General features: G+C 50.3%; 1 protein-coding gene across 1 annotated transcript; it reads left to right on the top strand.

Annotated features, from left to right (window-relative positions):
• The first annotated feature begins 2,601 nt into the window (after positions 1-2,601).
• On the top strand, positions 2,602-5,265 carry LOC103653051 (putative UPF0481 protein). Its single transcript, XM_020552023.3, has 3 exons — positions 2,602-2,956; positions 3,411-3,596; positions 3,703-5,265. Exons 1-3 carry the CDS (start codon positions 2,757-2,759, stop codon positions 5,030-5,032), a joined length of 1,716 nt encoding a protein of 571 aa, XP_020407612.2. The 5' UTR covers positions 2,602-2,756; the 3' UTR covers positions 5,033-5,265.
• The last annotated feature ends 4,877 nt before the right edge of the window (positions 5,266-10,142 follow it).

Genomic DNA, 10,142 nt, shown 5'->3' with positions numbered 1-10,142 from the left:
GAGAAAATACCTCTGAACAACCACTGTGTGTGAGAGAGAGATCTATGAAGGATATGGTCCATATGCGAGCGCTGCAATACTTTGAGGGACGTACTTCCAGGGACGGGCCTGTTTGGTTCGTGGCTAACTATGCCACACTTTGCCTAAGGTTAGTCGTTCGAATTGAAGAACTAATCTTAGGCAGAAAAGTTAGGCAAAGTGTGGCAACTGAGGCTACGATCCAAACATGCCTGTAGTGTCCCGCGGAGTCACTGCCCACGGGCCTGGCCGTGCCCCCGCGCCCACATGACAGTGGCCGTGCAGAGGATCCGGTTACAGTCCATATGGAGCCCTCTTCCCACATTTGATGGCTTTCACCCCATGTATTGCTTCATGTCATAGTGGATTGCCTATGGACATCCGTGGTTTTCCTTCCAAGAGGTTTTACACGTAAATTCTCTTTTCCACTCTCGTTTGACATTCTCCTACATATTGTTTGATTGGTGACTGGATTACATGCTAATCATGCCAGATTTCAGGTATGTTCTTGAGTATGTGGTTGGCATGAAGTATACTTGAGTTATTTGATATATATATTGCTGATTTGTTGATTGGAAAAAGATTATCTAGCTACTTGTTGAAATGCCTTATTTAGAGATGACATGCAAAATTTATCTGAAATGATCAAGAAGGGCACGACTAATATACAAGCATGTACTAGTAGGTGCAAGCACGCAAGCAAACATTTTGATCTGTTAGATTTAGATCCAACGGTATATCATATTTAGCACTTAAACCCTTCCACCACCACCTAATATAGCTTTATAAAAAAAACTCGAAACAAACCATAATTGTATTTCTGTTGGATATAGATCTAACAGACTAAAAAGTCTGTTTACACGCTTGCACCTAGTACCTGCTGGCATTTTAGTCGTTGCCGATCAAGAAACAACGACATGTATGCATTTTTTGTTTGTTTGTGCAGTGGTTATTCAGCCTTCAACTTAGGCGTGGAACCACCGCGCATGTGCAGAACCTATAGGAAAGATTGTGTGGAGGTTCTTCGCTAGGAAAGTGTTTACGAGTGCCACATTTATTTGTATCCACCATTGACTGCCTCCGCTATGTCCTATTAATTGCCACTACATATGATTCTAGCTTCATTCATGGTTAGATCATATAAATAAATACCCCATACTTATTTTTTGCTCTGACCAACTTCATGACCTAGGAGATGCTTCTTGCAGCACCACACAATGAGTGGTAAGAACATAATCAGGGTTGATCCAAGAAAGGCATTGTTTCTGGTATGTTATGCTTTTAAAGGGTCTTTTGGAACAAAGGGATTGCACAACTAAAATGGAGTTCGACTCCTTTGAAAGCTGCAATGCATCTTTTCTATTCCTCTCTCCTTTATTATATCTCTTGATACTAAGGGCTGTTTGAATGCATTATAGCTAACTAATAGTTAGCTGCTAAAATTAGTCGAAGGCATATAAAGACATATAAACAGTCTGGCTAATAGTTTAGCTATTAGTTATTTTTAGCTAATTAGCTATTAGTTAACTAGTTAATTTCACTAGTAATTTTTTAGCCAACTAACTATTAGCTCTATTGCATTCAAACACCCCTCTAAATATCTAATTATCTAAATACGCCCCTTGACGAAGATACATGACATATTTGATTGGTACATTGAGTTTATTGAATATTTTGATTGGTTCGATAAATATAGTAATGATCCATTTGGATCCTCCTTCTCCTCAAGAGCTAAAAGTGGTTAGGTCTAGTTTGGGAACCCTATTTTTCTAAAGGATTTTTATTTTTTTAAGGGAAATTAGTTTATTTTCCTATGGAAAAATAGAAATCCCTTGGGAAAATAAGGTTCCCAAACTAGCCCTTAAACGATTTTTCTAACATTTTAGACACTTTTAACTTTTATGTTTGGATCTTTGGATCTTTAGCTATCCTAAAGTGATTAAACTTTAGTCATTTTTGTTTTAGATTCTGAGACCCAACCCGACCCAAAGATTGGTATTTTGATGGAGCTCATATATTCCCTATATATATGCATTTGAAACATGATTTAGAATTTAACGATGGATACAAATGAACCCATCCCATCACTTGTGCACCAGAATTGAGCCTACTCTTTATGAATGAACGACGACAGGCAGAGTGCTACAGCAATTTAAACGTTTGATGGGTCTGTTTTGGACCATGACTAGTCAATTGCGTGGTCAGCATGACTAAAGTTTGATACTAAAGTACAAATTAGACCAGCGCATGCTTTAATAATTCGTCTTCATTGCCGGACCGCAGCATGCATGCCGTCATCGATCAACAAGCCCTCATCTGATTCCCCGATACTCTCTCTACTCGAGTGTCGGGTTCTCCTGCCGTGCGCTGCATGCATGCATGCATTACCGGCGGGACGCGCACGTGACGCGCCTGCACGCATGCATGCAATACGCACGTGAATGATGCGCCTGCTAATTCCTCTCTTGTACCACCAGCTCATAACCACCCACACTTGCGCGCTTAGCATCACACACTAGCTACTAGCAGTATATATATAGCAGCAGCTCGTCGCGTCCCATGGGCATGACCTGACCTCACGCACCTTCCATTTCTCTATAGCCAAGCCATAGCCAGACATCCAATCTAGCAACCTACCTGAAGCAAGCAAGCAAGCAAACGAGTGCACAGCGAGATCGATCAAACAGTGCGCGGCGCAGACCGACTAGTTGAGTGATTCATATCGAGCGAGATCCACCATGGCGCTGTCGGAGCTGCAGGCGCGGGCGCGGTTCGTGCAGTCGGCGGCGGCGAGCGCGGGTGTGCACCTCCACTTCGACGAGGAGCGGTGGCTGAGCCGGGTGCGGCGGACCCTGGAGCGGGACACCGCCGAGGCGCTGGGCGCGGCGGCGAAGGTGCTGGAAGTGCCGCCGGTGCTGCGGGCGACGCGGCCCGAGGCGTACCTGCCGCTATAGATGTCCAATAAGCACGAGGCCCGCGAGCCCGGCACGAAGCCCGTTTTTTGGGCCCGGTCCGAGCCCGGCACGGCCCGGTTATATGCGGGCCCGGGCCGGCCCGGCACGAATAAGCGGGCCGGGCTCGGACAGGAAATTAGGCACGGTGGGCTAGCCCGGCACGGCCCATTTAGCTCTAAGCCCGTTAAGCCCGCTTTTTTACACTAAAACGTGCTTTTTGGCCCGCATAGCCCGCTTTTCGGCCCGCTTTTTTCGTGCTAAACGGGCCGGCCCGGCCCGTTTAGGCCCGTTGCGGGCCGGGCTCGGACAAGGAATTGAGCCCGCGTGCTTAGCCGGCCCGGCCCGGTTTTTTAATCGTGCCTGGCGGGCCGGGCCCAAAACGGGCCGGGCTTCACCGGGCTCGGGCCGGACCGGGCCGGGCGGCCCGTTTGGACATCTCTACCTGCCGCATCACTTTGCGCTGGGGCCCTACCACTGCGACCGCCCCGAGCTCAGAGACATGGAGCGCTACAAGCTTGCGGCCGCCAAGCGCGCCGAGAGGCTCTTCGCCGAGGGCCACAAGCTGGACCACCTCGTCCAGTGCCTGCTCCAGGAACAGGACAAGATCCGGGCGCCATACCACAGGTACGGTTGCTGCAGTGCTCTGCTCTGCTCTGCTCTCTTTCTGGTCTCTGGAAACTAATAATAATACTACTAACTGGTTATATTATTACCATACGTCCATACCCAGGTTCCTGGAGCTGAGTGACCAGACGCTGGCGTGGATGATGGCCATCGACACGTGCTTCCTCCTCGACTTCCTCGAGAGCTACGACCACCGCCACGAGGCCACCGCCGGCATGGTGTCCTCGGCGACCCACTGGATCGACGCCACCGTGCGCGACGCCATGATGCTGGAGAACCAGATCCCGCTCTTCCTCTTCTCCCAGGCCCTGGCGCTCCGCCACCCCAATGCCGCCGCCGACGCGCTGCACGCCGTGCTCGGCCGCTTCATCAAGGAGGTGTCTCCCATCAAGACCACCGCCGAGCTGGCCGTCGCCGACGTCGCCAGGCACGCGCACATGCTCGAGCTCCTCTACCACTTCCTCGTCCCCGGTTTCGACGGGGACGATGGCGCCCGGGAGCCGCCGCCGATGGTGCCCGAGGAGTTCGTCACCATCGACATGCTCGACCCGTCGCAGCAGCAGCAGCAGCTGCCCGACTACGACAAGGTGAAGCAGGCGTGCATGCAGGTGTCCGGCCTCGACGTGGCGCCCGTCCGGTTCATCAAGAAGAACCTCATCTCCCGGCCGATGCGCGTGGCATCGAGCCTCCCGGGGAAGATCACACGCAAGGTGCCGCTGCTGGCCGCAGTGGCGCCGCTGGTGACCAAGCTGATGGCGTCATCGTCCACTGACGGCGACGCGGAGGCGCGGCTCAAGGGCGTCGACCTGGGGAGCATCATCAGCTCGGCGCTGGCGCAGGAGATCACGATCCCGTCGGTGTCCACTCTGGCGCGCTGGGGCGTCCGGTTCGCGCCGGCGCCCGAGGGCATCGCGGGGATCTGCTTCGACGCCGCGACGGCCACGCTGCGCCTGCCCGTCGTCACGCTGGACGGCAACACGGAGGTGGTCCTGCGCAACCTGGTGGCCTACGAGGCGGTGGCCGTGCGCGGGCCCCTGGTGCTGGCGCGCTACACGGAGCTGATGAACGGCATCGTCGACACGCCCAAGGACGTGAAGATCCTGCGGCAGAGCGGCGTGGTGGTCAACCATCTCAAGAGCGACAAGGAGGCCGCCGACCTGTGGAACGGGATGTGCCGGGCGACGCGGCTCTGCAAGGTGCCCCGGCTAGACGCCGCGATACGGGCGGTCAACGCGCACCGGAGCCGGCGGGCGGCGTCGCGGGCGCGGAAACTGCTCAAGAAGTACGTGTTCCGGTCGTGGCGGATCCTGACGCTGCTCGCCGCTCTCGTGCTGCTGCTCATGACGGCGACGCAGACCTTCTGCTCCGTGTACCCCTGTACCCGATCTTTAGGATCTGTGTTCCAGACCCCGCAAGTCGGAGGAACCCGCAGGTGATTTTAGTGTTCAGCAAATGAATAATAGTGAGCTGGTGGCTCAAAGCTTGCCTGCGAATGCGTTTGGAGTCATTTTTTTTAGGTTTCCTTATTTTCTACCGTCTTTTTCTAGTGTTGTAGATAGAATAATGGCAAAGTTGTACTCCATCCTAAAACAGTTGGTGCTTTAGGATTCAAGTTTTGTTGCAAAATAGTTGTCATTCTCACTTCCCAAACATTTCTCTTCCCCTAGTACATTTCTCTCTCCAATGCACTTGTATCTCTATTTTCCGAGGTGTATTTTGGTCATTTGTTTCCTACATTAGTCTTGGCGAGAAACTCTAAAACGTCAATTATTACCACACGAAGGGAGTATCTTTTGTTGTCCTGGAATAAGTAGCAAAGCATATGTAAATTGGATAAAAAAAACCATCCTAGGTAATTTAGACTTTGGTACATTACCTTCGAACGATCACTACCGGAATCCGAGGCTTTGCCGAATGTTGGATTCTTTGCCGAGTGCCTTTTGTCGGGCACTCGACAAAGAAGGTTTTGCCGAGAGCCACACTCGGTAAAGTTAGGCTCTCGGCAAAGAGCCTCTTTACCGAGTGCTGGACACTCGGCACAGGACACCACTCGACAAAGACAAGTTTGCCGAGTGTCAAACACTCGGCAAAGGGGCTCTCGGCAAAGGGCCGTCAGCGGCCGTCCCAAAGCTGACGGCCGTCAGTTTTTGCCGAGAGCCAACGGTTGGCACTTGGCAAAGAGTTTTCTTTGCCGAGTGCCACATTGTAGGCACTCGGCAAAGGAGGCTTTGCCGAGTGTCATCTCTAGACACTCGGCAAAGTATATTTTTATTTTTTTTATTTTGTCTCCCAAACTTTTTGTGGTATGTTCCTACACTATGTAGACCTATATGTATTATTTGTGGACAATTATAACAGAGTTTCAATCGTTAGTAGATTTAGTTCGTTTATTTGAATTTCTTCGGAAAATTCAAATTTGAATTGCAGGTCACTCGAAACTTGGAAAACCGTGCATGAAAAAATGATATTCATGTTACTTAGCATAAGTTACGACCGATTTCAGAAGCGTACCAGAAACTTCGAGCAACATGCTCACTAAACATGGCCGTGAACTTGACATCCACATGTTTAAAAATTGTATAAAACACAAACAAAGTCAGAAAATCATGAAACTTGTCCACGTGTCATGATATCATATGTACATGCTGTGATAAAAATTTTAGAATGTTTGGAGAAAGTTGTGAGACACTATGTGTAGAAACCTAAGAGATCCACATTGAAACTCTATGATTTCATGTGTAGTCCTCTAAGTTTCTACACATAGTGTCTCACAACTTTCTCCAAACATTCTAAAATTTTTATCATAGCCTGTACATATGATATCATGACACGTGGACAAGTTTCATGATTTTCTGACTTTGTTTGTGTTTTATACAATTTTTAAACATGTGGATGCCAAGTTCACGGCCATGTTTAGTGAGCATGTTGCTCGAAGTTTCCGGTACGCTTCTGGAATCGGTCGTAACTTATGCTAAGTAACATGAATATCATTTTTTCATGCACGGTTTTCTAAGTTTCGAGTGACCTGCAGTTCAAATCTGAATTTTCCGAAGAATTTCAAATAAACGAACTAAATCTACTAACGATTGAAAACTCTGTTATAATTGTCCACAAATGATACATGTAGGTCTACATAGTGTAGGAACATACCACAAAAAGTTTGGGAGATAAAATAAAAAAAATAAAAATATACTTTGCCGAGTGTCTAATTAAGGCACTCGGCAAAGACAGATTTGGCGAGTGCCAACTGTGTGGCACTCGGCAAAGAATAGGGAAAGAGTCTTTGCCGAGTGCCAGCGATCTGACACTCGGCAAAGTGTATTTTAAAATAAAAAAAAACTTTGCCGAGTACCAGATCACGGGCACTCGGCAAAGCGCCCTACATACCAAACAGCCGAGCGCTTCTTCCTCACTCTCTCTCTCACTCACTCACTCAATCGTCGCCGCCGCCGCGCCCTCACCGTCGCCGCGCCCTCACCGCCGCCGCCGTGCCCTCCCTCGCGCCCGCGCCGCGCCGCCGCCGTGCGCCCGCGCCGCCATGCCCGCGCTCGCGCTCGCCGCGGCCGCACCCGCCGTGCCCACGCTCGTCGTGTCGTGCCCCTCGCTTGTCGTGCTCTCGCCCGTCGTGCCCGTCGCCTAGCCCCTCACCCTCGCCCGTGCCCCCGCCGCGCTCCTCGTCGTGCCCCCACCCACCGCCCCCGTCGTTCCCCCGCTGTGCCTCCGCCCACCGCCCCCGCCGCGCTCCTCGCCGTGCCCTCGCCCGCCCAGCGCCTCGCCCGCGACCCGTCGTCTCGCCCGCGCCCCGTCGCCTCGCCCGCGACGAAACCTCCAAGGTGATTGCTTGATTTATGTTATACGTGTATGATTTATATGAAATGATTAGTTTTAATATTGAGTTAATTATATACGTGTATGATTAGGTTAATATGTAGTATTGTTGATTGCCGGCCATCGTGTCGTTGAATTATGCGTGGATGTCAGCCATCGTGCTGATAGTTTTATTTACAGGATTTTGAAACCTCCCTGTGCAGGGGAGGTGCTGCCGAAATTTTCTGTTGCTAGGCTTCTGTTAGAGGATGGAGGACCGTGAGTGGATGTACACGGGCCGTAGAGGAAGGAACGATGTCACCACTGAATGGATTAGAAAGACCGATGATTTCGTGGAACGGGCATATGGCGAAGCTGCTAAAGGAGCGAGTCTAGTCCCATGCCCGTGCAGCAAATGTGACAACCGGAAAAGAAAACCAAAGAAGGCCATGGTAGAACATATTTGGAAGAATGGATTTACGCCGGGCTATACTCGGTGGATATTTCATGGTGAAGCGCATCGTACGAGAGAGGAGGTGTTGAGACAACGTGTTGAGGATTATGACGCGGATGCGGGGGTAGCGGATATGTTGAACGACTATCAGGAGGCACAGTACACGGGAGGATGTATGGATGACGAGCCAGAGCCGACTGCAAAGGCGTTCTACAACATGTTCGACGCGGCACAGAAGCCCCTTCACGGTCAGACAAAGGTTTCTCAACTGGATGCCATTGGGCGTGTAATGGCGTTCAAGTCGCAGTACAGCATGAGTAGAGACGCATTCGATGGCTTGTTGACGGTTATTGGGAGTCTGCTTCCGGATGATCACGTTATGCCAAAGAGCATGTACGAGGCACAGAAACTACTTCGTGCACTCAAGATGACGTATGAGCAGATTCATGCTTGTCCGAAGGGCTGCGTGCTATTTAGGAAAGAATACGCGGAGGAAAAGTACTGTCCCAAGTGTAATTCGTCTAGGTTTATGGAGGTAGACTCTGGTGATGGACAGAAGAGGCAGCTCGACATCCCCTTGACAATCCTACGACACCTTCCGTTCATACCGAGGATCCATCGTCTTTACATGACAGAGGAATCCGCGAAACATATGACATGGCACAAAAATGGAAAACGATACAATCCTGACAAGATGGTGCACGCATCAGATGGTGAAGCATGGAAACACTTTGATGACATTCACCGTGAGAAAGCCGAAGAGGCTCGTAATGTACGTGTTGCGTTGGCCACAGATGGGTTCAATCCCTATGGAATGAGCGCTGCCCCGTACACATGTTGGCCCGTGTTTGTTATCCCAATCAATCTCCCCCCTGGTGTGTGCTTTCAAAGGCAGAATATATTCGTGTCGTTGATAATTTCCGGACACCCGGGGAACAAAATGGGCGTGTACATGGAGCCTTTGATCGATGAATTGGTACGTGCCTGGGAGGAAGGGGTATGGACGTATGACCGAGCTACGAAGACAAACTTCAGAATGCATGTTTGGTACCAGTACTCCATGCATGACTTACCGGCGTATGGGCTATTCTGTGCCTGGTGTGTTCACGGTAAGTTCCCATGCCCAGTTTGCAAGGAAGCTCTTAGGTTCATTTGGTTGAAAAAGGTGGCAAATATTCGTCCTTCGATAAACATCGATAATTTCTTCCTGCTGACCATCCATTCCGCCTAGACATCAAGAACTTTACGAAAGGTGTTGTAGTGACAGACCGCCCACCTGCAACGATGACTGGTGCTGAAATTCGTCAACAGATAGATGGGCTCGTGGCCAATACAGAAGGTGGTTTTGTGGGATATGGTGAGCAGCATATGTGGACACATAAGTCTGGCTTGACTCGGCTCCCCTATTATGACGACCTGCTCCTTCCACACAACATTGACGTGATGCACACTGAAAAGAATGTTGTCGAGGCACTGTGGGCAACAATTATGGACATTCCTGATAAGTCAAAGGATAATGTGAAGGCAAGAGTGGATCTGGCAGCGTTATGTGATAGACCAAAACTAGAGATGAAGCCGCCAAGTGGCGGAAAGACGTGGAGAAGGCCTAAGGCTGATTTCGTCCTAAGCAGGGCCCAGAGGAAGGAAGTATTTCAGTGGATCAAGATGTTGATGTTCCCTGATGGGTATGCAGCTAACCTCAGTAGGGGGTGAACTTATCTACTATGCGAGTCTTAGGGATGAAGAGTCATGACTTCCACATATGGATTGTGTGGGGGATAGATATCCCCCGGGTCCACTAAAGGAGTAAAAGACCTCACGAAAGGCCCAAAAGCCCAATAAATCATGAGGTCATTCCTTCGTGGGCCTGGGGAGAAACGACCAACAAAGCAGAGAAGACGTAAGACCGGGTTGATGCAAACCCGGACGGCCCACAACGTCGAACGAGTAAATTGCAACAGAGATCCGACTTTCCCGCGCTGGAGCCCCCATGCTACGGAGCCATGCGAGGATAAGTCGGCGAGGGTTGCGTAGGGATAAACTCAAGAAGTTCACTACCTTTTAGCTACTTGTTGTTATCATATCCACGTGTACTGCCCCACGGTCGAGTATATAAGGCCTAGGGGGCACCCCTTCAGAACGATCGGCCCTATCTTACTTAGCCACCCGCAGCAACTCTGTGCGTCTTCGATCCAGAGAACCCTCTTGTAACCACGCTCACATACACACCAGGACGTAGGGTGTTACGCATCTCTAAGCGGCCCGAACCTGTAAATCTTGTCCAC

The sequence above is a fragment of the Zea mays genome, chromosome 4, assembly GCF_902167145.1.
Source record: "Zea mays cultivar B73 chromosome 4, Zm-B73-REFERENCE-NAM-5.0, whole genome shotgun sequence".
In the NCBI taxonomy this organism is placed as follows: domain Eukaryota; kingdom Viridiplantae; phylum Streptophyta; class Magnoliopsida; order Poales; family Poaceae; genus Zea; species Zea mays.
This window is presented reverse-complemented; position numbering and strand designations above follow the sequence as displayed.